This window comes from Dromiciops gliroides, chromosome 4, assembly GCF_019393635.1.
Source record: "Dromiciops gliroides isolate mDroGli1 chromosome 4, mDroGli1.pri, whole genome shotgun sequence".
In the NCBI taxonomy this organism is placed as follows: domain Eukaryota; kingdom Metazoa; phylum Chordata; class Mammalia; order Microbiotheria; family Microbiotheriidae; genus Dromiciops; species Dromiciops gliroides.
Window position 1 is genome coordinate 168296419 of NC_057864.1, and position 22483 is coordinate 168318901.

The 22483-nt window shown below is 47.5% G+C and overlaps 1 protein-coding gene across 4 annotated transcripts; it reads left to right on the plus strand.

Moving 5' to 3' along the window:
* The first annotated feature begins 1391 nt into the window (after positions 1-1391).
* LOC122753849 (septin-4-like) lies at positions 1392-21534 on the plus strand. 4 transcript variants are annotated; one of them, XM_044001589.1, is made up of 12 exons: positions 1392-1624; positions 8528-8812; positions 9173-9266; positions 9977-10063; positions 10591-10714; positions 18496-18630; positions 18770-18887; positions 18997-19098; positions 19880-19976; positions 20089-20251; positions 20449-20548; positions 21322-21534. In XM_044001589.1, exons 1-12 carry the CDS (start codon positions 1622-1624, stop codon positions 21373-21375), a joined length of 1362 nt encoding a protein of 453 aa, XP_043857524.1. In that variant the 5' UTR covers positions 1392-1621; the 3' UTR covers positions 21376-21534. The 4 variants fall into 4 exon arrangements, 1 of the variants encoding a protein (XP_043857524.1); XR_006356311.1 differs by having other exon boundaries at positions 20089-20548; positions 21322-21371; XR_006356312.1 differs by having other exon boundaries at positions 1447-1624; positions 8746-8812; positions 20089-20548; positions 21322-21371.
* Positions 21535-22483: the final 949 nt, after the last annotated feature.

Sequence of the window (22483 nt, forward strand, 5' to 3'; positions counted from 1 at the left end):
ATTCCAATGAGATTTCCACTACACCATTCAGGCCTGTATCTTCCTGGGCATGTTTCCAAGCCTCATCCCTCTCCTTTGCATGGCCCCCGTGCTTTTGCTCCCCATGAGCCCTCCTCCCATAGCTTAGGCCTCTGGCCTCCATGCCTGCCATCTGCTGAGGGTATGTCGCCGGCCTTATATCAGCTCCCGTCTCCCCTCCCAGGTTGTGAGGATGAAGGAAAAGTCCCCAGGCTCTCAGTGTCATAGTCAGAGGTGTGACACAGGGTCTTAGCACTGGCCAGCCTCTGGGTGTAGTAGGGGGGAGGGAGGATAGTGTGATATGCTCAGCTCTTCTCCTAGACAGTCAATCTGCCACCAGGAGGAGAGCTGCCAGGGAGGAGGAGCGATGCTCTCCCATCTAGGGCTTGCTTACCTCTCTCTCTGTCTGTGTATCTCTTCCCAAGGAAAGAATGCAAGCTCCTAGCCTTTGGGTGCTAGCCTTGAAAGCATCTTTCAGGCAACCTGCTTCCCTCCTTTGTGAGGTCCTGCTCCTCCCTGACTGCTGTTCTGATGATCCCTTTGGGACTTAAACGTTTGCAAAGCTGGTATAGCAGCTGTCCCCAATGCAGCTCACCTGCCTTTCTGGGGCCCCAGGGGCAGCAGTGTGAATGAGGGGGCTTAGTTCAGCTACCAGCTGGTTAAGTCCTGGTTAATGAGACAGTCTTTTCCTGAGGACCTTCCCCACACACTTCCAGAAGTCCCAGAGGAAAAAGAGGTTGATCCTCTGGTGGTTAAGAAACAAATCCCCAGTAATTAGGGGTCCTTCCAGGAAGCCCCACCATTGAGGGCATTTGCCCAGACCCTCTTTTTAGTCATCTGATTTGCAAAGCCTTTATTTGAAGAAGGGGAGGCCTCTGGCCTTCTAGTTCTGGAAGGGATAAAATCTGAGTTGTTAATAATTGTTTTTTGGGGGAGGGGCGGCATGGGAAGGGGATAGGTTCAACATTTCCGTATTTTTCGGTTCCGTTGTATTGGTAATTTTCTGTGGTTCAGGAAAGGCTTGGAGGGGAGGGTACCCTTGGAGGGCAGGGTTCCACCTTCTTGGAAGGGCCTTTGGCTCCACCAGGGAGTCTGGAGATAGGGAGAGGAAAGACGTCTGGAGATGCAGTCAGAGTTCCACTCATTTCTTTGACAGCTATGCGGCTTTGGGATAATCACTTTCATTTTTTGGGCCTCAGTTTCCTTCTCTGTAAAACGAGGGCGTTGGAGCTGTCACTAAAGTCCCTTCTAGGTCTCAATCCTATGACCTGAATAGGCAGCCCCGGACCCCTGCTCCTCCCCTAGGCCCAGGCTCAGCCCCTCTCCAGGACAAGGGCCGCCCCCAGGCTACTGGTTGGGGTTTCTCGGGGAGCTCTTGGCTTCAGGGCCCCTCCTCGGGGCCGGCTTATCCCGCCCACCTGGCTCGACTGGCTCCTCCCCCAGCCGGTCCGCACTCCGGGGCGGCGGGAGACAGGGGTGGCGGGGCTGGCGATGCGGAGGTCGATCTGCAGGCAAGGAGGCAGGCAGGCAGGCAGCTTCGCAGCTCCAGCCGAGAAAGCTCGGGTGCTGTCCAGGAGGAGCCGGCCCGACCCGGGCTGCGGCCATGGTAAGGCGGCCGAGCCCTGGGCTGCTTTGGGCTGTGTTAGGCTGGACTGGGCTGCATTGGGCTTTAGGGGTGTCCAATGCCTGGGGCTGCTCTCTGCCGGGATGCGGGGCCCGGGGAGCGAGAGCTGCTGGGCCTGACCCCAACCCTCCGTGGGCATGAGCAGTGCCAGGGTGGCATCCTGCCGCGGGGCACTGTGGCCAGGGCCCCGGCCCGCAGGACTGTTGTCTTCTCTCAAGTTTCTTCTTCCCCGGCTGCCTCCCCCCGGACCCCCAACGGGTGCTGACCAGTTCCATTCGGACGGGAAGGGAGAGGAGAGGAGAGGAGAAAGGGTGACTGGTCAGTGCTGACTGTAGAAACCTGGGATTTAGCGGGGAGAGGAGTAAAAGAGGCCCGGAGTTACCCTGAGCTGGGCACTGGGAGAGGGTCTGTCCCGGCTAATCAGAGATGAGAATGCTGGGGGAGGGGAAGCCTGTCAGTGATGACCAGAGAGCTTAGGAGCTTTAGGCAGGCGGGGGTGGGGGTGGGGAGAAAATCGGCATCCTGGTACCTGGATAATCTCGGGCAAATCCTGGAACCTGTCTGGGCCTCAGTTTCCTCATCTGTAAAATGATGAAATCTAACCTCTAAGGTCCCTTCCAGCTCTAACGCTGTGATCCCTTCTCAGCTATTGCCAATGGAAATTTATGAACAATGGTTGTATAATACTCTGTAGCTTTACATAGCTCTTTCCTTGCAAGAGGGGAAACTGAGGTTCAAAGAGATGGTTTATAAATCTGAATCTTTCTTGATTCCAGGTCCAGTGTTCTCTCTATTCTGCCACATTGCCTATCTTACAAAGATAGGCACTGGAAAGAGCAATTAATTTGGAGTCAAAGGATCTGGGTTCAAATACTGGCTTTATTCATTACTTAGCTCTGCCACCTTGACCAAGTCAATCTTACCTCTCTAGGCTCCAATTTCCTTATCTGTAAAATGAGGGGGTTAGATTTCTCTAAATTCTATGATACTTCTGCTTGACCTCTCCCCTCTTCTTTCCCCCAAGGAAGGAAAAAATATATTTTATATTCTTGTCCCCACTGGGGCCAGAACCCCCGCCCCCCCCCCCAAGCTCTTCAACAGGACTTCATAAGGAAATTCTGGCTGTTTCCCTTCTAGACAGATGATGGTCACTTTGTCACTTTACTGGGTTATATTTGTGAGCTTAATTTCTATAGCCTACTTCTCTTGGGGAAGAGAAACATAACCTCTCCCCTTTAAACTGAGCCTGGAACTAGCCCAGTTTGCATCATAGGCACCAACCTGCTTCTTTGGACTTTTTTAGCCAAACTCTCCCCAGCAAACACCACATGGAGGGAAGAGGGATAAGGTTAACTGATAGTTAAAGCAAGTCCAGCTTCTCTGGATGCTTCTCAGGGCTCTCAGTGCTTCTTCCAAGCCTAGAAAGCACGTATGTTCCCTCCTTTTTCTTCTCCTTTTGACAACCTCCCCCCTCCCAAGTTTTTTGTACTCCCTCTTTTGGGAGGGATAAGGGCTGAGCCAATGGCTGAGTGCAGGGTTTGCAGCAGAACTGGGAGCCAGCTCCTGACAGCAGGATATGGGCTGTAGGCAGCCTCCGAACGGCACTCTCTGAGAGCCCCATTGAATCTGGAGCTTCCAGAATTGGAGAGAATAAACATTTTCTGGGACCCCAGAATGGACTGTCAAGCTTTTTCAGGCTTGGCCCGGAAGGCTCTCTCAACCCCATGACCTTCCCCTGATCAGTGGAGGCCCTGGCAATGGCAAAGGGGTGTCCTTGCCCGTCCTCCTGTTGTCTCTGTGAGAATGACAGATTGATTGTCCCAGTGGTGGGAACCCTGGGGGAACATTGATTGTCCTGGATTCTAAGTCTGGCAGGGGCCAGAGCGGGGTACCATTCTTGGCCACACACTAGGTTCAGTTCAGTTCAGGTCCTGGCCCTTCCAACCCAATTCAGTCCCTAGCCAGTGAGAGATTGGGGTAGGGGTTGGGGGGTGGAGAGAGTGCTACTGAAGCCTGTTTAGCCCCTCAAGATCTGGCCTACAGACTTCCAGGCAGCACCACTTTATCTTCACAGTCTGAGGGTTCCTCTGTCACCTTGGTTCAGTGCTTCACCTCAGGCAGTATCCAAAGAGTATCTTTCCCCTTCTTTGTGAAATGGGAATTTGGGAATCTCTGGGGATGATTCCCCAGGGCTTTGTCAGTGAAAAGAAGGAAAGGCATGCACTGTTAACAACTACCCTTGGTTTGAGGTGGCACCTTTCCTCCTCCAGATTCAAGCTCCCAGAGGTATCCTTGGTTTTATCTCTCTAGACTCCTTCTGAGGGAAAGAGAAACCCATTTCACATCTAGGAAAAAACCAATCAGGCCCTGACATTAAGATCTGCATAAAAACTCACATGTCTGCCAGGCTTTTCTCTCCATTTCCCACCTCATTTATAGCTCTGGGAGTAGTTGGCAGTTCTACACCGACCTTATGCTTTGGTTTCCCCAGTCTTAAGGGCTTCCTAGAGGGAAAAGATCTAGCAGCTAGCCAAGGCAAATTCCTCCCCTTCTTACCTCTCCTCTCCCCACATCAGCTGTCTCTGCAGAGGAGGATAGGCCTGGCATCATCCCCTAAGCATCAGTGTACCGTGGGGACTGGGAGATCCCAGAGTAGCTTCTCCAAGCAGGAGTGGTATGGAATCTTTCTAGCTCTTTGACAGTCTGGTGGAACCTATGCACCCCTTCTCAAAATGATGGTTTTTAAAGCCCCAAGATAAAACATGTAGGATTACAAAGGAAGCCAGTTATGTTGAAATATAGTTATAAAATATTACAAAATAAAAACAAATTCATGAACCCCAGGTTAAAAACTCCTGCTCTGAAGAAAATGGGTCTTTGGGAAGAAAAGTGCTGTTGGAGACACTTCTCTGCTTAGAGAATACAAGGGGTCCTTAGGGAAGGGAGCCAATTGTTCCTATGACTTCTCAGCGGAGGGTTAGGCATCAGGAAGCAACCCTTTGGTTGCCATATATTAGGCAACTGAAATGAGGAGAACATTGGAACAGGAGCAAAAAGGGAGGGAGGGCATTTAGGGGCAGGTTTGGGGTAAGTTTTGTGTAGGCTAAAATCTGTCCAGGGAGTAGGGTGTGGGCTAGATTTTATCACTTCCTGCTGTGGCAGGAGCTTTGTCTGCACCTCAGTGCCCTAGGATGGGTAATGGTTGAGAATGATCCGAGACAGAAACTAGTGCTGCCAGCAGGACACAAGAAGCTTGTGCTGTTCCCACCAGGGATAAACAGGAGGCAGAAGATCGTGGGGTGGCCAATCAGAGAAGGAGACAGCAGGGGAACCGAGTGATACTGCTGCTGCAGTCCTCGGAGGGTGGGGTACAGAGCCATCCGGGAAGGGTGGGGCGGGGTGAGGAGGGGGGCGGCTAGGGGACTAAAGGCAAAAGGGAAGGGGAGGGAGAAAGACATTCCAAAGGCTTTGCTGGTCCCTGCCAGAGGCATAGGATCAGAAAGGAAGGGAAAGGAAGGGGTAGGGGCAGCCAGATTGCAAATAAGAGCATTGGGACACAGCTGGGTATGTCTGTGAGGAACTTTGCTTGCCTGGAAGATAAAATTAGATTCTGCACTTGCTGACAGAGAGCTTTGAAGCCTGGGAGAATGCTCACCTCTGCTGGGATCAGATGGGAATTCTGCCGCTGAGGAGAGGTTCAGAGCTTTGGCAAGTTGCTTAGAGGTTGTGAACATGTAAGAACTAGAAAATAGACCAACAAATAATCCTCCCCATTCATTTTTATTATATAGCAGAAAGAACCCTGGATTGTAGAGGCTTGGGTTCAAATCCTGCATTCAACATTTAGAAGCTATGGGACCACTGGCAAGCCATTTTATTTCTTTGAGCCTCAATTTCCTCATCTGTAAAATGGGCATCAAAGGATGCCAGATCTAGAGCTGGCAGACTTCCAAGCCCTCCATTTTTCAGATACACTGAGTGATAAATACCTGAAGTTCCTATCTCACAGGGTTGTTGGAAGCTTAGATGAGATAAAGTGCTTCAAAGCCCTAAATAAATGGCAGTTCTTCTCATTTTCATTTGAGAAGACAGAGGCTAGGGTTAGACTGACTCACTGACTCAGGTGAGATAGCCTAGAGGCTTAACCGTGGAGGGATTCCCAGTCTATTATTCCTTCTACACCTAGACTAATCATCTCCAATGCAAAGACCAAATCAGATTGTTGGCTCCATCTCTCCTACCCTCCAATCACTACCAAACCTGCCATTACTGCCAGAAAGCCAGACTAGGTCGTGATGCCCAGTGGGTAGGGACAAGAAAACTGTCCAAAAAACCCCTGGCCTCGGGTTTGGGGCTTGGTTCTTCCTTAGCCTTGTTGGGGATTTCAGAGCCAGTCATCTTCCTAAGCATCCCCCTTTCTAGAGGTTGCTGGTGGCACAATGGATAGAACACCGGAGTCAGGAAGAAGACCTGACTTTAGATCTACCCTCAGACACTTCACCAGCTATGTGACCCAGGGCAAGGCACTTCACCTCTGTCTGTTTCAGTTTCCTCATCTGTGAAATAGGAACAATAGCACCTACCTCACAGGCTTGTTGTGAGTCTTAAAGAAGGTATTTATAAAGTGCTAAGCACTTTGTAAAGTGTCTGGAACACTGCAGGTGCTTAATAATTGCTTGTTGCCTTCCTTCACCTTCTAGTCTGCTTTGAGGCTAGCAGCTCAGGCAGAAGTCAGACCTGCCAACCTTGCCACATCTCTCCCATGTGCTTCCCCTGTAATTCCTTCTCCCATCCCTTCACCAGGGCTGACTGCTCAGTCACAGTGCAGTTGCGAGGGAGGACAGGACGAGGTCCTCATAGGAATTCCCGAGGATTTTGGGCTGCCAGCCAAACTGACCCTGCTATCCACCCCCCTTCCTCCCTCAGGGGCATCACAAGCATCAGGGATGGAAAGAGCCTTTTTAGGTCAAGTCCTACCCCCAAGCCAGCCTCTTTCTATCAATAAATTCCCACATTCTGGGACCCAGCTAGAAATGGCCTTGGGGATGCAGTTCCCTCTGCTTTCCCATCCTCCCCTCCCCCACGGTCACTGGTGGCCATAGCAACAGGCAGGTTGTAGGGGTTTCAGCCTGGAGAGCTTGGGGACTCTTCTTTTTTGTGTTTGCCCCTTCCATAGACTCAAGCAGCAGTGGGGTTTGGGAATTGGCTTACTAGGTCTTTCTCCTTCAGTGCTCTTGTCTGTGATGGGGTCAGGGAGAAGGGGGGTTCTTGGATGCCAGCTCTACCTGCTGCAGGCCCATGGCTCTGGCCTCTGCTCATGAGGAACTCTGGATTCACCTCCCACCTGCTCTGTCCAGGCCCTCTGAGAGTGTTGGTTTCCATGATGACATGGGCCTAGAGGCCTTTGTCCTTTGTCCAAGGATGGCACGTGGACATCGTAGGGCAGGGTTGTGCCCAGCACCACCAGGCTCCTGGCAGAGGGTACTTCCCACCAAAGGAGAAGGGCACTGGTGGTAGGGAAAGGGGGGAGGATAGTGGCTGGGGATGTGGCCCACCCCCAATCTGGGTTGGGGCTGAGGGGGCAGGACTATGCAGATAAGCCTCCAGCTCTGCTCCACTCTCTGCCTTCCCCACAGGGGCACGTTCCCAGCAAAGAAGGTGCCTCACTGTGGCAATACCATCCAGAGGAGAAATGTCTCTAGTCCAGAGCTCCCCACTTGGCACCAACTAGAGCTTGGTTAAGGGTAGAATGGAAAGACTGGCTGGTTAGCCACCCTCAGTGAGGTCCATCCTAAACTAGTGCCAAGGCTATTTATTAGCAGCAGAACTAAAGGCAGGATTATCTCCTCACCCAGCACCGAGTTCCTTCTCTTCATGGGAGGGAAGCTGGCTGTCCTTCCCTCTTCTTTTCCTCAATTTTCTTAGGCCTTCCCCTTCTCACTTGTAGCCCCTCTCCACCTCTACAGCCCAATACAGCATTTACATCTTGCATGTTGAATTGAATTACTCCCCCTCTGTGCTGCTCCAGGTCTTTGGAAGAATTAATGTCTGAGACCTGGGAATGGAGACTGAAATTCCTGGGGTTTTCATATGATTGGATGAAACTTTCATTCCCAGAAAAATGTCTGTGAGGCTGGCCCAGCTCCTTCCCAAAGCCAGCAGCTCAGGAGCAGGGGATTTAACTGACCCAGCTTGGAGAGGAGACACAGGTCCTGCTATCTCTCTGATCTCACCAGGAAGACCCTCTTCAAAACCAAGACTGTTCCATTCCTTTCCTGACCCCTAGGCAGCTTAGTACTTTCACTCCCTTGGCACTCACAGTCATCTCTTCTCTGCTGATTGGCTACTCCTACTTATCATATCTCTCCCGCTAATTTCCTAGTTGGGTCTGACTCAGGTCTTTAGGATGGCACTTGGGTTCAGCCCCATCCAATGCCTCTCAACTCCCTAAAGAATGAGCTCTGCTTGGTGTTCTGAATGTGTGGTAGGATGGAGCAAAGAAGAGTAAATTCATAATGAATAGGTTCCCATGATCCTGTTGGGCCTCAGAATTCCAGGCATTTATACTATGGTGAGAAGTTAATGGTATATATGTGTAAGGTGGGGAGGAGGAGAATTTGTCCAGGAGAGGGGAGCCTTGAACAGGGCTGAGGCTGGAGAAGAGGGATGTTAAGGAACTCCCACTTTCTTTGGCTTTGCTAACTCATGTTTCATTCCCTTTTAAAATGAGCTCTTTTTTCTCTCCTCTTCTTTACTCTTCTTTCACTCTCTTCTCTCCTTCATCTCTATCCTTCATTTCCCTCTCCTCTCTGTACTTTCTTCTCACCCACGTCTCACTGCTTCTTGCTTTTCCTCTCTCCCTTCATCCTTCCCCTCCCCCACCAGATTAAGCGATTCCTAGAGGATACAGAGGAGGCAGAGCTGGCTGTGTTTGTAAAAGAGTTCCCTGGGGGTGATGTCCCTCATCCTGAGGCAATGGGTCCTTCCCAACTACGCCTCCCTGCTATCCTGGATCCCTATGAAGAGTCCGAGATCAAGGAGTCCAGGATCCCCTCTCGGATTCAGTCAGAAACCCAGGCTCACCTCTGCATTTCTTCCTCAAGCATGCTCAGCACCTCAAGCAGGCCTCGAAGCCCCTGGGGCAGGCTGGATCCTTATGACTCCTCTGAGGTAGGGCATTCCCATTTCCCCTGAAAAAGGGCTGAGAGAGATATGGGAGGGAATCGTGTGTAGATGTATATAGAAGAGTTTAAAGAGACAGTGGGGGCTTTTCTGTCCCTAGTTGGTAGAGTCTTTATCATGATGCCCCCGACAGGTCCCTCATTATTCCCTGGGATCAATAATGTTGGGTTACCCAGTAAGAGTCAACAGGGCCAGGAAGAGTGAACCTAGCCTGGAGTCTCTGGGGCCAATGTGAGACCATGAGCACCTGTTCTCCAGGGTTGGGGGTGAGTGGGAGGAGGAAAAATCTGGGTCTGGAGAATCCTGCTATGTACTTCCCTAAACAAGGCTGTACTTCCTCTCTGACAGGACGATAAGGAGTATGTGGGGTTTGCCACTCTCCCCAACCAGGTTCATCGAAAGTCGATGAAAAAGGGCTTTGACTTCACCCTCATGGTGGCAGGTATGATAGGCACTGGGGAGTCTCCCATAGGGAAAGAAGGGTAGGGGTACCAAGAGAGAATTAAAGGCCACAAATGCTCTAAGTTATTGGCAGGAAAGGTGGTGGTGGTGGGGCGCAGGGCTGGGGGGGCGGGAAGAGGGGACAGGAAGGAAGGGGAACCGCCAGACAAATTGTTAAGGAGTCATGGATTGGAGGCAATATAGTAGTTTAGGGGAAAAGAACCCTAAACCAGGAAGTAGATTGCTTGGGTTCTAGTTCTGGTTTTGCTGCCCAAATACGAGATGATTTTGGCAAGTCATTCCCTCTTTTGGGGGGCTTAGCTTCTTCCTCTGTAAATAAGTAGAATGAATTAGATTAATTCTAAGATACCTTTTTTAACTTTAACCTTTTGGTGGTAATAGGAGGGAGAAGGGCTATTACTAGTTCCCTTTCACTTGATCTCTTTTCTTTCTTTCTTTTTTTTTTTTGGATGGGGCAGGGCAATGAGGGTTAAGTGACTTGCCCAGGGTCACACAGCTAGTAAGTGTCAAGTGTCTAAGGCTGGATGTGAACTCAGGTCCTCCTGAATCCAAGGCTGGTGCTTTATCACTTCACCACCTAGCTGCCCCCTACTTAATCTCTATTCCACCATACCACATGCCTAGTTTAGGAAGAAGTCTCCTTATTGTTTCCCAGACCTAATTGATCCCTCTTCCCTCTCTCCCCACCAGGAGAGTCCGGGCTGGGCAAATCCACCCTTATCAACAGCCTCTTCCTCACTGACATGTACCGGGACCGAAGATTATTGAATTCCGAAGGTGAGCAAAGCAGGGAGTGTGCGGGTTGGCTAGATACAGCAAGGGAGGGGAACAGGCAGACCTACCACTTCTTTCAGGAAGCTAATGGCCCTACAGAACTTCTGTGGGTGGAAGTCTCCCCTTCATGTACTGACCTCTCCAGATCCTTGGAGGGGGCTGAGGCTTCCCTGTGATGACCCCAGCCCATTCTGGCAGTTCTTAGCAGGGTAGTAAGAGGGGGCAGGGGCCAGAGTCATGTGCTCTCAAATGGGTCTCTGACCCCCTAAGGATTCCGGGAATCCAGAGAGAATCCTGGAGCAGAGAAGAGGCTGGGGCTGGAGCCAACAGCCACCGGCATTTCCTGTGTTGGGAATCATGCAGCTTGCTGGTTCCCATAGAAAAGGCACCCAGATAAGGGTGAGAGTGGAGGAGGGTGAGGAGGTCTGGGCAGTAAGGCTGGATACCTGGATTTTGGTCCAGACGAGGCCCGTGTGATTTGGGGTACATCTCCCTGCCTCCGCTTGGGCCTCAGTTTTCCCCTTCTCCAGAACGGATCATGCAAACAGTGGAGATCACTAAACATACCATGGACATCGAGGAGAAAGGTGTCAAGCTGAAGCTCACGGTCGTGGACACACCAGGTTTTGGAGATGCTGTGAACAACACTGAGTGGTACAGCTCTCACTGAGAGATCTTATCTCCCCACCCCCCAATCTTCTTGATAAGGGTGAGGTGGGAGGGAGGAGGGAAGATGGGAGGGTTCGGGATCCAGGAGGAAGAGGGAGATGGGTCTGACTATCGGGTAGGTCTCAAGCCTCGTGTCCCTTGGTTGGGATACTTATCTATGGTGCTTCAAGATTCACAAAAATGATATCCTCAGAGCACACCTGTGTGTTAGGTAGTGCAACTATTTCATCTCCCTTTTTCAGAAGCTCAGATAAATTAAAGTGACTTGCCCAAGGGCACTCAGATGGTAAATGTCAGAGCCAGAAGTTGAATTCAGGTCTCTCCTAACTCCAGGTCTGTCATTCTCTCTACTGTGCCATTCTGTCTCTCAACTGAACAATAACTGTGAGTTGGGGGAGGGAAGGTTGGGGGAGAAAAATGAGTTGCCCAAAAAAGGAATTGGTATTAATCTGTTTAAACTCCAGACCCTGAAGCCTGAAGAAGATAGAAGTCAGTCAACACACACTTATTAAGCATTAGGCCACCACTGTGCTGGATACTGGGAATACAAAGAAAGGCAGACACAGTCCCTGCCCTCAAGGATCATATATTCTTTTTTGTTTTGTTTTGTTTTGTTGTGGCAATGAGGGTTAAGTGACTTGCCCAGGGACACACAGCTAGTAAGTGTCAAGTGTCTGAGCCCAGATTTGAACTCAGGTCCTCCTGAATCCAGGGCTGGTGCTTTATCCACTGCACCACCTAGCTGCCCTAAGGATCGTATATTCTAATGGAGCAAACAAACACGTAAATAAGAGGTACATAGAAGCTATTTTCAGAGTAGATAGAAGGTAACCTAAGAAGGGAAGGCACTAGCAGCTAGAAAGGCCTACTGCAGAAGGTGAGATCTTTGGGGAATCTTGAAAAGAAACTAGGGAAATTAACAGGTGGAGGCAAAGAGATTCCAGGCATGTGGGAGAGCTTGTGCCAGAGCATGGAGGATGGAATGCCACTTTAAAAGAAATACAAGTGGGGCAGCTAGATGGCGCAGTGGTTAAAGCACGGGCCCTGGATTCAGGAGTACCTGAGTTCAAATCCGGCCTCAGACACTTGACACTTACTAGCTGTGTGACCCTGGGCAAGTCACTTAACCCCCATTGCCTAAAAAAAAAAAAAAAAAAAAGAAATACAAGTGGATATATTTAGCTAGATTGTAGGGTTTGGGGAGTTGAATAAAGAAGTGTAAGGATTCTGGAAAGGTAGGAAAGTACTAGTTTATGAAAATCTTTAAATGACAAACAAGTTTTATATTTTATTCTCAATGTAATAGGGAGCCACTGAAGTTCAATGAACAGGAAAAACCGCATTGGTAGTTGAGTAAAGGATGGATTGGATAAGAGAGGGAGTTGGAGGCAGAGAGACCAGTTAGCAGGCTATTGTAATAGTGCAAGTGAGAGGTGATAAGGGCCCACACCAGGATGGCAGCTGGTGAGTAGAGAAAGACATGTATATGAAAGTTGTGAAGGTAGAAATGTTGTTCATCTTTCATTTTTGAAGAAGACCAATGATATCATGGGCTGATGTCTTGGCTTGTGCATGATTTGAGGCAGAGTTGCACAAAGTCTTCAGCCTCTCTTTTCCTGAGTCATTGATGTCTAGTGGCAGGACAAGAGTCAAAATGACTGGTGATGGTCTGGGATGTAGTGGATGACCTTGGCATCTTCAGTCTTACCATGTTCTAAGCACTCAGTCACCTTCATAGCTATTGGAACAAATTGTTTTCATCCATCCGTTCTGCTGGGGAAAGTCTTCACGTACTTTTTGTAGATATTCTCCTAACTCACTGACAGGTTGGAGGCCTGTGAATTACCCTCAACCTGGTTTAGCCATCTTCTGAAAACAGTTTACAGTTCTTGGGGCCACAGGTAAGAACTGAGTGAATCAGGTGGACATCAAAAATGGATGAACAGCTCTGAGAAGGGCTAGGCAAGCCCTCATACCAGAGGTGCTGGTCCTCCTGAACACCCCATACACATCAAACACAGGGATACATGAGATGATATTTCTCAAGATCTGATTAAAATGAGAGTTTTTCAAATTTGGAGGAGACATGGTTATTTTTATAGGTATCAGGGAAGGAGCCAATAGAGAGACTGAAGATGCGAGAGCATGGGCATGGGGGGTGATCTTCTGGAGAAGATGCGAGGAGATGGGATCAAGGTTACATGTTGAAGAGTTGGCTTTGATAAGGAGAAGGGTCTCCTCTTCATACAAGAACAGAGTGAAGGAAGGAGATAGTGCTAGAAGGTATCTGAATAGTGATAGATGAGGAGAAAAGAAAAAGCTCTCTAAGAATGGCCTCAATTTCTTTTTCTTTTGGTGAAATATGAGGCATGGCACTCAGTGTGGGACAGGGTTGGGGGAGAGGTTGTGCCATGAGAGGCTTGAGGAGAGTTGGGAAGGTTTGGAAGAGCTATTATGGATAATGGGATAGTGATACAATTAGGGAGGAACAGAATACTTATCTCATGGCAGTGAAGGTTCAATTAAGATTAGACAACATAAATTTGTGGTTTGTGGTAAATAGTATTTTTTTTCCAATTACATTTAAAGATAGTTTTCAACATTCTTTTTTGGGGGGAGCAATGGGGGTTAAATGACTTGCCCAGGGTCATACAGGTAGTAAGTGTCAAGTGTCTGAGGCTGGATTTGAACTCAGGTCCTCCTGACTGCAGGGCTGGTGCTCTATCCACTGTACCACCTAGCTATCCCAACATTCATTTTTTAGATAAGATTTTGAGTTCCAAATTTTTTCTCCCTCCTTCCCTTCCCACTCCCCTCCCCAAGTTGGTAAGCAGTCTGATATAGATCATACCTATGCAATCATGTTAAACCTATTTCCACATTGGGAATTTGAAGTGGGCCCATCAGCATGGTTTCATGATTTCCTTGAGCTCTGTTCCACAGTACATAAACAGGAATGAAGGATGGGTGGTGGTGGAAGTTACCCAAGATTGGGATTTGGCAGGACGATAGGACAAAAGGCAAAGAATTAAAGAGTAGAGGATAGTGTAGAGTGGAGTTGGTTCACCAAAGGGTTGAGATGGGGGCAAGGGAAAGGAGTAACCATTTATCTAGTGCCCAATATGGATCAGGTCCTGTCCTAAGCACTTTAAAAAGACAGAATCGAAAGCAAGTATCTCATTGGATCCTCAACAACTGTTTGAGATGGGTGCTATTATTACCCCTTTTTTACAGTTGAGAACATTGAAGTAAATAGGTTCAGAACTCAGATATTCCAAACTCCAGGTACAGCTTTCTATCTCCTGTGCCACCAGCTTTAGGGAAGTAAGCCAGTACAGAAGTGATATCTAAGAAAGAACTAGAGGGAATGGAGGTTATGTTCAGGGCAGAGGAGAGCATTAGGAGTGAAAGGGCATAAGGAAATATAGGATGATGAAAGATTATGAAAAGATAAAGGAATTTTAAAGTTCTTAAATGGAAGATGATGACAAGGTGATAGCAAGATCAAGGTATGACTATCTGTCTATAGTTGGAGTGGAATGGAGGAAGAATAGATCATGGTAACTGAGTAGGTTATGAAACAGGTAAATTGGAGTATTTGAGGAAACATCAACATCAGGAATTGAAGAAGAAAAGGACACTGAACCAGGCACTGAATCCATTGAGGAAATGAAGAAAACCCCAACAAATCCCTTTTCTTTTTTTTCTTTTTTTTTTCTTTTTTTCAGGCAATGGGGGTTAAGTGACTTGCCCAGGGTCACACAGCTAGTAAGTGTCAAGTGTCTGAGGCTGGATTTGAACTCAGGTACTCCTGAATCCAGGGCCGGTGCTTAACCACTGTGCCATCTAGCTGCCCCACAAATCCCTTTTCTTAAGGGATTGTTCTTCTGCTGAAGGATACAACAACAAAAATCCATGTACATACATAAATACAAAGTAATTTGAAGAGGGAGAGAATATTAACTTCAGAATCAAAGGAAATTCATAGAGAAAGCAGTACCAAGCTGTCTTAAAAGAAGACAATCCTAAGAGGTCCTTGAGAAAGAGGGACTGCATTCCAGGAATGGAAGTAGGAGAGTTTGTTAAAGGAAATAAAATTAAAAAAAATTTTTGGAATGGTAGGCTTCAGGTAGAGTGTCTAGGGATTTAAAATGGCAGGCTAAAAAGTTTGTATTTGATCCTAAAGGGAATAGGGAGCTAGCTACTGAAGATTTTTGAGTAAAGACCTTGCCATGTAAGAAGCTTAACTATCCTTGTTTTTTCCAGACACTTCACTTTGTGTAATGGTCACATTTATGGCAGTGAGGGAATGTGTGGGTTATGTATACACTATGTATGTGTGTATATATCTATGTATGTGATATGTATATATATATATTTTCACACACACTCATGGACATTAAATTTTACACATACACAGGGTCTCTCTCTCTCTCTCTCCCCCTTTCTCCCTCCCCAACCCCAAATAATCCTTGCTTTTCTGAGCTCCTACTGCCCAACCTATCCTGTCTTTAAGCAAATTGAGAAAAGGAACTGTTCTATTTTTTGTATTTGTACCCCCAGTGCCCAGACAATGCCTGGCATTTAGGCAGAGGAATAGAGGATGGATAGATAGGGAATGTGATTTCACTGGTATAGGAACTCACTGGTAAGAAAACTTCCTCTACAGATATAAACCAGCACGTATGTGGTAACCGGCAGCCTTTGAGAATTGCCTAGAGCATTAAAGAGGTTGAATGACTTGCTCTAGGTTACATAGTATGTATCAAAGTGTTTGTTGATTGGCTGGTTGATTATTGTTAATTATTAGTTTCACATCTATGCTGTTTGTCCTCCCACTTACTCTGGAAGCAGTCAGGGCTTGCACTTCCCCATAGCACAGTGTTGGGTACGTATTATGTTGATGATAGATTATCTTTTTTTTTTGAGGGGCAGTGAGGGTTAAGTGAATTGCCCAGGGTCACACAGCTAGTAAGTATCAAGTGTCTAAAGTCACATTTGAACTCAGGTCCTCCTGAATCCAGGGCCAGTATTTTATCCACTGCGCCACCTAGCTGCCCCCAGATGATAGATTATCAAATGACCTTTCTATAGTGTTTTAGGGATTGCAAGGTGCTTTATACATACTATGTTATTTGATCCTTTCAACAACCATATAAAGTAGGTTTTGTAAAGATTATTATCCTCATTTTACAGATGAGGAACCTGAGGCATGGAGGAGCTAAGTGACTTGCCCAAGGTCATACTCCTAGTGTCAGAGACTGGATACAAATTGAGGTCTTTCCAGGTTCTAAATCTGGCACTCTTTTCACTGAACTATGTAGCCATACGTATCTCCTCCTGCTCTAGGGTAGTGTCTTCTACCAAGTGGGCAGGGAACTGGCAATAACAGCTAACATCCATACAGCACTTTAGTGTTTCCAGAGTGCATTATGTCCAATATTAAGCCATGTTAACAGCAGTTTGAATTTGTCACAAGCCAGGCTTTGGAGCTTTCTCCAAAGCTCAAGTTCTGCACAGATTACTGTGTGCCACTTCTACCTATGTGTCCTATAGCCATCCCCCTTCTCCCTCTATCCAGCAGCATCTCTATATACTCCCAATTTTTTGGATGTTTTTTTTTTGGGAGGGGGGTTGGTGAGGCAATTGGGTTAAGTGACTTGCCCAGGATCACACAGCTAGTAAGGGTCAAGTGTCTGAGGCCAGATTTGAACTCAGGTCCTCTTGAATCCAAGGCCGGTGCTTTATCACTGTGCCACCTAGCTGCCCCTACTCCCAATTTTCTAACCCCAATTAATCCAAAAGCATTTTTCTGAGAACACATTACACCCCATTGCCTTGTGCTAGGAGGACCGAGCTAGTATGAAAAGGGTACAGAGATATGAAGAGCCGATGGAATATTTGGGGAGACAAGAAAAAATATGTGAGCTCAGGAGAACTAGAGTCAGAGGACTCCAAAGTGAACCTTTGCTCTGCCATTTGCTGCTTATGTAACCTAGGGAAGGCCAGACCACATCTGGAATACGTGAGGATCATGGTAATAAGCTGGGCAGTGTCCAGAAGAAGCCAACAAGGACGGTGAAAGGCTTTGAGGGTGTGTCATATATAACTGGTCCTGGGAATGTATAGTCTAGAGCATAAAAGACTCATGAGGGACCTGTTGCTGCTGAGGGGCTGCACGTGGAAGAGGGATTAGACTTGGTCTCTTTCCCCGCCCAGAGGTCAGAACCAGGAGCAATGAGTAGAAGCAGCAGAGAGCAAAACATATACCTGATGTCAGGAAGAACTTCCTAAGAAATAGAGCTGTCCCGAAGTGAAATGGTTTGCTTTAGCAAGTAGAGGTGGCTCATTGGAGGCCTTTGAATAGAGGCTGTAGCAGTTGGATAACCTCTTAACTGGTGTGTCACCACAGGATTCACTGTGGGCATGCATCGGATTGGATGTCTATCGAGGTCCCTTCCAACTCTGAAATCCTGTGATTCTGGCACCTGATCTCTCTGGTCTTCAGGTTTTTCATTTGTAGAACGATGAGGTTGGATTAGATAATATTTAAGGTCCCTTTCATCTTTAGATTCTATGACCATAACACACCAATGAGATCACTAGAAAACAGTACAAAATCGTGTATAATTAAGTGCCAAATTGCAGGTTATGTCCTGAGTGTGAGAATTTGAAAGTTGGAGGAGAGTGGGGAATTATTCACTTCAGATTAGATTAGGCTAGGAGGAGGTGGGACTTAACTTGGGTTTAGAGGGTGGTTAGAGATATTACAGTGTAATGAAAAGTCACATCCAGAGTACGGGCAGACCTATGCCCAAAGGCTACCTTCAGCACTGTGGCCCTGGACAAGTCACCTAACCTCTCTTCATCTGTTCCCTCCTCTGTAAAATAGAGACATTAATAATTATATTACACAGGGTAGTGAGGGCCCCATGAGATCACATATGTCAAATGTTTTCAAACCTTAAAATGTCATTTAAGAGTCAGCTGTTGTTCTGGATAGGGGAAAAGGAAGACATAGGGCAGAGAGAATAGTAAGAACAGAGGCATGAAGGGGGCGGGGTGGGGGTGGGTAAACATACTACCAATGTTTTTAATTGAACATAGCCCAGGGCTTACCTGGGATTGGTGGCTCTTCACCGATGTCTTTCTGGGACATTCCAGTTTTCTCCTCCTCCTTCTCCTTGCCTACCCTCTTCAAACAAGAACCATATATACCAAACATCTGCCACATCCAAGCCCTGGATTGAGTTTTTTATCCAGTACCATGAAATTATTTTCTCCATACCTGTCATCTCATTGGTGTAGGTTTTTTAGTGCGGAAACACTACCAATACAGATTAGCTACTAATTGATAGTCTATAATAGACTTAGAGTTATCTATGCTAATTTGAGGCTAAGGACTTGCACAGCAGTACACAGGTAGTATGTGTAAGTGGTACTTCTTGGAACCAAATGTCCTTGATTCCAAGGCTAGCCCTCTGTCCACTACACCATGCTGCCTGCTTCTTAGTGAAAACCAATCAAATAAATTGCAAGCAGAATACAAGGGAACAAAAATGGTACTTGTTGCTTCAAGTCACAGGGTAGGTCCCTGGGCTACCCCTCCAGACCACTCAGTATAGCCCCCATTCGCCTCAGAGTACACAGATAGTAGGAACACAATGCTCGGTACATAGTAGGCATTTAATACGTGTTTGTTGAAAGCATGAATCAATGAGTGCTCATGAGATCTCCATGCTTTTGTCTGTGCAACCCTGCCCCAGTTGGAAGCCAGTGGCAGATTACATTGATCAGCAGTTTGAACAGTATTTCCGGGATGAAAGTGGCCTCAACCGTAAGAATATTCAGGATAACAGGGTGCACTGCTGCCTCTACTTCATCTCTCCCTTTGGACATGGGTATGTATGCTTCCTCTGTCTGAGGCACTGAGTCAGGCCTCTGTTCCTTCTGAGTCCCTCAGGGCTGGGATGTTGGAGTGGAGAAAGCTATAGCATAGCTATTAGTCCAGGAACTGCTTCTCTCTTCCCCACTCCTCAGACTCCGACCCTTAGATGTGGAATTCATGAGGGCCCTGCATCATCGAGTCAACATTGTGCCTATCTTGGCCAAGGCTGACACGCTGACACCCAATGAAGTAGAACATAAGAAACGAAAGGTGAGGCAGATGGTGGGGCACTGGTGGATGGCATGGATAAGGAGGGAGGTACAGATTCTGTGAACTGTGCCCTTCTACCTCCCTGTCCCTCCAACTTGTTCTTGCTCAGATTCGAGAGGAAATTGAGCACTTTGGAATCCAGATCTACCAATTCCCAGCCTGTGACTCTGATGAAGATGAGGAATTCAAGTTACAGGACCAAGCCTTGAAGGTAGAGATCCTTGAGATGAGTGTAGTTAGTCTAGGCACCTCCCTCCCTACTCAGAAGCTCCCTTTCTTCCTTCACTCTGGTTAGCCCATCCCATTTCTCCTAGGATGAAAAGTAGGTCTGTGGCAGTGTGAACAGTTGGGGTGGGGAAGGACTAGTGATGTGCTGGTAAATGTTAAACAATTAGCTTTCTGGGGGAAAAATATACTTTTAAATTTAATCTACATTATTAACATTTTCTTCATGACTTTCTTAAATCTAGAAAATCAACAAAACGATAACTCAATCCCTGATTTGTAGCATTTGCCAATTTCTGAGGTGTAAACGGGCAGCTGCGTGGTGTAGTGGATAGAGTGCCAGGCTTGGAGTCAGGAAGACTCACCTTCCTGAGTTCAAATCTGGCTTTAGACACTTATTAGCTGTGTAATTCTGGGTAAGCCACTGTTTGCCTCAGTTTCCTCATCTGTAAAATGAGCTAGAGAAGGAAATGGCAAACCACTCCAGTATCTTTGCCAAGAAAACCCCAAGTGAGGTCACAAAGGGTCAAATACGACTGAAAACAACTGAACTGAAAATGCTCACATTGCAAATTTAACAATTGGCTTTCACCAGTCAGTAAGAATTGGCTCCAGCACACCCCTGGAAAGGCCTCAAGATCATTTTAGAGGCTGGGTACACCAGGTTCTGATACTTGGGGATTAAAGCATTCTGGTCAGAAGGGCAGGTGAGGCCTCAGAGATAAGCAGGATTAGTAGGCACTGATGGGAATCCTGCCTTTTTCCAGGATAGTATCCCTTTTGCTGTGATTGGCAGCAACACCGTGGTGGAGGCCAAAGGGCGGCGTGTTCGGGGACGGCTCTATCCCTGGGGTATTGTAGAAGGTAAAAGTCTTGAGTTTTGTGGGGCCAGGGAAGGGAGGGTAGTTCCTTGCCCTCAGTTACCTCCCCCCACCGCCAGCCTCAACCTAGGCTGATTCCCAGCCTTGCTATGCAGTGGAAAATCCAGGGCATTGCGACTTTGTGAAGCTGAGGACCATGCTGGTACGCACTCACATGCAGGATCTTAAGGATGTGACAAGGGAAATACATTATGAGAACTATCGGGCACAATGTATCCAGAGCATGACTCGAATGGTGGTGAAGGAAAGAAATCGCAAGTATGGCCAGGAAGGGGGCCCGGGGGGAGGGCAGACGGGACGGGAAGAGCCAACCCCAGGAGCCCAAGCAGAGCTGTTGGCAGGTGTGGATGGGAGCAGGCCCTCCACACCTGCTCCTTCAGGCCCTAGGGCCGAATCCAGGCAGGGGCCTGGGGTCTCCTTGCCCTCACTGGCACCCATTTCCCCCGACCTCTCAGCAAGCTGACTCGGGAGAGTGTTACTGACTTCGCTATCCCAGCATTCCTGTCTGGGATTGACGTAGAGACTGAGAAGCTGCTCCGGGAGAAAGATGAGGAGGTGAGAGCAGAATGGAATGATGGGCTTGGGTTGTGGTCCAAGGCAGTCCAAGTCCTCTGCCTAGTCAGGGACTTCAATACCAATCTCTTCCAAACCACTGCTAAATTTCCTGGGAGTAGTGGAAAGCTTCAGGATCTGTATCATCTCTGACAAATATTTTGTTAGGCCTTTTACCTCATGTGTGAGAACCATAATTAGGCTTCTGCAACCAGGGCTTACCTCAGAGTGTTTACATTTAGAGGGCCCAACAGTACTTGCAATTCTTCAAGAGCGCAAGAATAGCCGAGCCTAGCAAACACAGTTAAAATAAGAAACTATCAGATCGCCTCCTTGAGCCCCAAGTTCTACTCCTTCTACTCCCTAGCAGTGCCTTTCCTACATAACCTGACCAGGATCCCTTTTGCATGATGGGGAGGGGTTGCCATAAAAATGAGAGAACTTCCTAATTAGAGTTCTGTGGAGGGGTTGGACTAGATAATATTTTTGGTCTTAGGATGCCTTGGAAATGATTGAGGGCCCTCCCATATAGCATATGTTTTTGTGGATCATATCTATTAATATTTACCATACTTGAAAATTAAAACATCTTAGTATTATCAATAGGTTTAAAACCTCATAGACTCCTTGAAAAGCTCTTGGGCACCAACCTCTGAGTACTGTTGGACAAGATTGTTTCTAAACTTGCCATGAAGATCTGGTCTGAGGAAGCAGAACTTTGAGGAGCTCCTGATATATAGTGTAGGGGCTCAAGTCAATGTGCTTGTCTATTTCAGTTGCGAAAGATGCAGGAGATGCTGTATAAAATTCAGAGACAGAAGAAGAACTAGTTAGTTCCCTTGCCTTGGATGTATGTCTCCTCCTCTTTCTCCTGGCCCTTCCCAGCTCTTGATCTGCTCTGGCCCCTCAAGCTACTGCCACTTCGCCTTATGTCCCTGCTGCCTCCCTAGAGACTCAAAAGAAATAAAGTCTAACGAATCGGAATCTGACCTTGGCTCCCACAACTGTACTCTCCACTTCTTAGCTGAGATCCCCAGCTTTTTCAGGCTGCAGCCTGAAGGTTCACTGGGAATTTGGGCGGACCTATTCTCTTTCTCTTTTTCCAGTGGGAAGAAGGGTGGGGGTAGGGCTAAGAACAGAGGTATGAAGTCAAGGGTATGTCAATTGAGGGAAAGGGGAATGTGCAACAAGTTGATTTTTTTTTTTAAATAATCACATTACTTCAAGGTTTTGATTTTATCAGTGTGGGTATCCCTTACACATTCATAAGTGACCAGTTTCTGGTTTGGGTGCTTTTTCCAAGTTGCTAGGGCTGTAAAAATTGATCACCTAGTGACCAAGTTCAGAAAAGCGATGAACTTCTTTATGCTGATCACCAGGTCATACCCCTGCCAGAGCTGGCTAACCTTCAAGAAATCAAGGCCATTCCCACACCACAGTGAGGCCTGGTGGAAACGCACATTACTTTTTATAATAACACATTTAAGGCTGGAAAATCTGGTTTTCTTTGTGTTGGGTCAAGCTCTATGCATCACAGTAAAGGCTCAGAGCCAGATTCCATTGCAGAACACACTTCGGGAGCCTGGTTCACAATTGCCTATTCTTGCCTTCCCCCTCTCTCTCCTCCCCCTAGTCCTGTGCAGGAGGGAGGTCCAAGTTAGAATGGGATAAAGCCTGCAGGTCAGGACTCCCTGCCTGGGTCAGGAGTACGGTTTCTGAGCTGCCACCAGGATCTCCCATTTCTTGCACTGGGTATCTCTGCCCGGTGCCAGGCTATCAGGGTTCAGTCTAGCTCAGCTCTCTGGAGACTGGCTGGGCAGGGTCAGGGCAAAAACACGAAATAACAAGTGAAGAGAAGAAGAGCTGGGGTGGGAAGGAAATATGCGTTGATATAGTGCCAAGTGTGTTTTTATCTTTTTAAAGAAGCATCTCATTTGA

What these genes read in the sequence shown, in the direction of transcription:
- LOC122753849 (XM_044001589.1), top strand. An exon ending in TAGAACATAAGAAACGAAAG is followed by an intron (nt 18,888 to 18,996) that starts GTGAGGCAGATG and finishes GTTCTTGCTCAG; the next exon opens with ATTCGAGAGGAAATTGAGCA. An exon ending in TCCGGGAGAAAGATGAGGAG is followed by an intron (nt 20,549 to 21,321) that starts GTGAGAGCAGAA and finishes TGTCTATTTCAG; the next exon opens with TTGCGAAAGATGCAGGAGAT.